The following is a 5,575-nucleotide window of genomic DNA, read 5'->3' as shown; positions in this document are numbered from 1 at the left end:
CATACGTATGCTGGTGCCATGTTCTGTGGGGCAGGAAAACGGCAGACGTCCATGGGGCGTGCGAGTCATTGTTACTTCCGTTGGAGACTGCTGGTGAGCCACGGCTCGTAACGTTTGCTTTAATCTAGTTCATGGAACAGAAAAACAGCTTTCTGGTTAGTAGGGATGGAGAGAGTTCCTCATTGCGAACCAGGAGATTGGAGAGGCGAAGCAGTTCGAAGGTGCAGCTTGATGTGCACCTACCGGAGGCTGCTGAGCTTGATCTTGCTGGGCGACAGGATGGCATTCGAGCTAGGCGACGTAGCCTTCAGGCCATCTGAAAAACCACACAGACCAGTCTGTGGAGTGCATGTACTGATAAGGTTAGCAGGGATAAGATTTAGGCTATAATCAAGTCATTACATATAGATTTGTGGCAAGGGATCTTTCTTGACGCACTTGTAGATCCGGGTGTGAGACGAAGTTGATGACCTTGCCCCAGCAAGAAATCAGCGGGAGGATTTTGTTGGTAGCTGAGGACGAGGCAGCAGTTGACATCTGCGGCGGCAGGGAGGACGATCGAGGATTAGGAAGGGAGTGAGTTGGGGGGGGGGGGGGGGGGGGGGGGGTGCTTGGTATGGCCATATAGGTAGGAGAAGAATCTTGAAGGGGAAAGTTGCTGGTGGAAGTGAAGTTGTTTCTGGGATATTTTTTATGGAAGTCTCTGGGATGGATTGGGTTAATGGGACTGCTCAGACTGGTGGAGAAAGGTGCAGATGGCCCACCGTGAAACGACGTCTGGGCCAGAAGACATCTGTGGGTATCCAGCACAATAACTCAGCGACCAGTGTGGGCCAGATCAACAGTGAAGGAGGAAATAAATACCGATCTTTATACAAGGTACAGTACCAGAACCTTCACGAATCTAGGAGAGAAACAACGTGCGAGATAAGCCGAGCATCTGTGCTCGCGCACAGATTTACACTTCCTGTTCAAAAATACTTATAAAGTAGTCATTAATGCTTATTTAGTTAACCACCCCGAGTTAGAGGAAGCAATTTAAAGTGGTGCCTACATGATTGCAAATTTGTAACTGCCTTCAATTGTTGTGATTAGTTTTGGGTGTATTCTCCTAATGAGAAGGTTTCAAGGACATAAAAAAACATTTCTTCAGTAAAAAGCATGATTACAGCTGCTTTGATCAGGTAATCAACACAAGGAGGCAAGGATAATGTAAAAGAAACATGATGCTAACCTTGTTGAACTCCACGAACTGTGGCTGTGAGGAACCGGGAGTTTGGGCGATGCCTAACATTGGGCTTTTGCAGATATGCATGAACACCTTCCCTGTCAGCCTCTGACTGTAATCTCCGTGCTTCTTCAAGGAGTAATGAAGCTAGACGATTCTCTGTGTCCAGATCCATTGCCTACTTTGAACTTCAGCAACTATGAAGACAGAAATGAAATATTTTGTACATTAAACAATATTAAACTCTGATCTAAAGCAAACATCAAAAGAACTAGCGGCATTGGATCACTCTATACCTGCTTTTGGGGGATTCCAATCAACGATCAACCCCAGTTGTGTACCACACATTATCTCCTATTTCCGCAATTTTTCATACTTCATCGCTTCCAAAGTAGTCATGTCTTTAACTCGCCATGTATTATTGCTACCATTTCACTTAAAGTTATGTCCTGATTGGAACGTGTGAACTAAAAAACGCAAGAAAAGAAAAACTGAAGAAATAGAGATGTCATGTAGCATGAATTTATCTGGATCCTTTTCGGAAAAAAAAAGACCTTACATGAATCCAATCAAATACAAAGTAGTACTCCAAAACTTTCGTTTGGATACTGCACAGGATAAATGTGGAAATTCTAGACATAAGGAAAAAAAACGAGATAAAACCACATGTTTTTTTCCTTCAGAATTCATATGGGTTGCTCCTCATTCCATCACATAAATCTTGGGGAGCCATTTCTTCGTTCCAAACTGAACTGTTGGAATTTTCCCTATATAAATTCAATCCTACAAAATTTCTACAAATTTATTTATTCCAATTAGGGCCTTAATCAGCACACAACATGAAGCGTGAGAGGCAAAAAGTACAAGGGCGTGCAAGAGCCCGAGGCCAGACGCCTCATGGCTCACACAGTCACATAAACCTAAGTCTCATATGTTGTATTACGGTTGAATTTACACAAACTCCATGTTAGTGTTGTTTGTTGGGTCAACTGCATATGTCAAATTTATTTGTATATTACTGCAGAACTACCTAATAACATAATAAGGCAATAGTTTTTTGTTTTGTTTTGCGGAAAACATGAGGCAATGGGTTAATTGCATGGTTTTCGAGTCGCGACTCGGATGAGTCGTTCTGGGGTAGCGACTCTGAAAAGGTCGAGCCTGCAGTCATGTTTTCCGCAAAACAATTCATGAGTCGACACTAAGTTGAGTCAACATTTTTTTGCGACTCATCGACTAGTCGACGACTAGTCGCGCGACTCACAATCCATGGTTAATTGAGAAGCTAACATTATCATTTGTCAGTTATGCTTCAAGAATTAAGCAAAAAGTAAGTTTATTGCTAGTATCTTTGGCGAGCGTAGTTTGTCCTTTTTAGCCTACTAGCACAGATAAGATTGGTGACCTATAACCTTCCTGTGTCTGCTACCATCAATATCCCATGGCTCGGGAACTATTTATATGATTGTAATGTGTCATTTAGGGGCTGTTTGGTTTGTGACTAACTTAGCCAAAGATTGCCACAACTAAGGTTAGGCAAGTTTGACCAACTTAGGTGAGTGTTTGGTTCATGCCACACCTTAGGCAAGCCACACTTGGACCCCACATGGCATACACACAAAAAGTGTGGCAAGATTCCCTTAGGCTTGCCAACTTGTGGCTCTCATTTTGATGAACTAACCTTAGGCAAGCTTGGCAAAAATGTGCGGCAAGGTGTGGCAATGCTAGTCCTAGAACCAAACAGCCCCTAAATCTTAACAGCAGGAAGTTTCTAGTTTTCAGGTTGCTAGTCATCCAAATATATATGTGTTAGACACTCCTGGTGTTCTATATCCTATATTTGGTATGACGAATCTTGTCCCAGGCTAGTTTTGACAGGTAAAGACTCCTACGAAGTTTAGGGTTTCACTTGTCATTATATATTATTATCCGATGCATGCACCTCTATTTCAGGAGCAATTAAGGATTCCTTGTTAGAGGAGTATGAAATTGTGCAATTTCTTCTTACAATTCTTAACTTAAGGAAGGAATGCAGGGGGTGGGAGAACCTGAATCTAGACAGAGATAAATCTTCTTTTGCTGATGCAATTCCCACCAGGAGTTGCCATACTAAAAGGCAGCATTCCTCAGATCATACCCAGGTAAATATCGATGAGTATTCTAGTTATTACATCCTAATATTTATTGCAATTTCTTACTAATAATGCTAGAAAATGGATATATTTCTCATTATATAACGATTTTTAAGAGCATTGAATTATTCGGTCTGACATGCATACTATTAGCTAGCTGCCGTGTTTTAATTGCTTCGCTTTATTTGTGTGCAGGATTTTATCGTTAGAGCCGTTCGTCAAGCGCTTTCTGAGACCATAGCATCTTTTCAAGGAGATTTAGGAAATGAGAATGATTTAAGAAGATTGGTAGAAATCTAGTTTACACACTTGCAGAATGGTTTCAGGATTTCTGAAAAATAAAAGAAGTAAGAACATAAATTGAAGAGGAATTAAGCAACAACAACAAGAACAAAAAGCTATGACAAGGGGGGCCAATCTTAATCTTCCTGGACTCTCATAATACAAAACACCTTTGTATCACTAGTGATGATACATATGCAGATCCTGTACATATGCAGATTCTTTTGTTGATCATGAAGGAGGCAAGGTGCTGCATAGACTACGATTAGGTTTGGCGGTTCTGATCCATACCTAAGTACAAATCTGGAGGCTATTTCCCAAATTTGTATATACTTAATGTTGTATGTGTTGAATGCGCACTGTGTGTTTTCGCCATTACAAATTTACTCTTCTATTCTAAGTTTAGAATTTTGTTACAATCTTTGAGCAGCCTGCCATTCTTGTGGGCTGAATGGCTGATGAAGATGCAGACAAAACGTCAGCATTTGCTTAATTCTTTATGACAATCTGGCCATAGTTACCCTTTGCAAAAATTATACACTTTTGGGGGCCTCCCCTACGGTTTACTGTCAAAAAATAACCATTCAAAATATGGTTCAGTTGGCTAGCGGCTTAACTTGGGAAATCCTGAAAGTCATGCTGGTGGTTCTGGCTGGCGTATTCATTTAGTTTTAGACCACAGGTGGAATCTAATGACCGGTAGTACTTACCAAGGAATTACCTACCTGGATGATTACTGTGAAAACATGAGTCTAGCTGGCATGAAGCTGTATGCTCAGGTTCAAGTTTCTACTAGTACTGAAACTTGAGATGATCCTTAGAATTATGACAGCCTTATTATGGTATAATGGTGTCAATCATGCATATGCAGAAATTAAGCAGCCAATGGAGCCACTTTTCAATCAAGTGCATCAGCAGCTAGTACTAGTTGTTAATGTATCCAAGATCTTCTTTAATTAAGAAGCCAATCCATGGACGGGGCTTATACCTTGCAAGGTGCCGAAGGTGGAACTAGGTCTTGGCTTGGAGGTCGGGATCTGCAGGGCGGTGCCACAGGATCGATCTGCAGTAGAGGCGGCGAAGGGTGGACGGATCCGGCAAAAGATTGCAGTGGATGAGAAGGGATTGACGAGGACGAGGACCTGCTGTCGATCGAGTGAACTGGTTAGGGTTGCGAGATGCAATAGAAGGTAGTGGAAGGAGAGTCAGAGGAGAAGCCTTACCGGCGGCGACCTTGCCGGAGGAGAGGGATGTCGTCCTCGGCGAAGGAGATGGACCGGGATGGGGCGATCTGGGCGGAGGAGAGGGACCGAGACGGGTCTACCTTGGCAGAGGAAAGGAATCGAGACGGAGCGACAGGGCGATCTGGCCGGAGGAGAGGGTGGCGGCAGGAAGGAGGAGGAGAGGGTGGCGGCGGGTGGAGGAGGAGAGGGGGGAAGCCGATCCGCTAGCATCCTCAAGGATGTCAAGAAGGTACAGTGAAATGCGTGGGTAAAGCGAAGAATAGATGTCAGTATTACTATAGCAACTACTGTACGAATTTACTGTAGCATGTATAAAAATTTGCAATGTACCATAATTTTGTTTGTATGTAATTTTTGTAAATGTATACAATAGATTTGTAATTTGCAAATTAATTATAATCATTTTAGGCTCGTAACGTTTGCTTTAATCTAGTTCATGGAATAGAAAAATAGCTCTCTGGTTAGTAGGGATGAAGAGAGTTCCTCAACTTTTCCATTGCAAATCAGGAGATTGGAGAGGTGAAGCAGTTCGAAGGTGCAGCTTGATGTGCACCTACCAAAGGCTGCTGAGCTTGGTCTTGCTGGGCGGCGGGATGGCATTCGAGCTCGGCGACATAGCCTTCAAGCCATCTGAGAAACCATATAGACCAGTCCGTGGAGTGCATGCACTGATAAGGTTAGCAGGGACT

General features: G+C 42.9%; 1 protein-coding gene across 8 annotated transcripts in view; it reads right to left on the bottom strand.

Annotated features, from left to right (window-relative positions):
• The window catches only part of LOC125509320, a 6,396-nt gene extending 1,285 nt beyond the window's left edge, over window positions 1-5,111 (bottom strand). The window contains exons 1-4 of one of the 8 annotated variants that reach the window (XM_048674273.1): window positions 4,866-5,111; window positions 4,631-4,784; window positions 1,525-1,652; window positions 1,235-1,425 (exon numbers count right to left, since the gene is read on the bottom strand). In XM_048674273.1, coding sequence (XP_048530230.1) covers window positions 1,235-1,403 — 169 coding nt within the window. In that variant the 5' untranslated portion in view covers window positions 1,404-1,425; window positions 1,525-1,652; window positions 4,631-4,784; window positions 4,866-5,111. The other 7 variants (XM_048674272.1, XM_048674269.1, XM_048674276.1 and 4 more) reach the window with 7 other exon arrangements.
• Window positions 5,112-5,575: the final 464 nt, after the last annotated feature.

The sequence above is a fragment of the Triticum urartu genome, chromosome 5 (assembly GCF_003073215.2).
Source record: "Triticum urartu cultivar G1812 chromosome 5, Tu2.1, whole genome shotgun sequence".
Lineage (NCBI taxonomy): Eukaryota > Viridiplantae > Streptophyta > Magnoliopsida > Poales > Poaceae > Triticum > Triticum urartu.
This window is presented reverse-complemented; position numbering and strand designations above follow the sequence as displayed.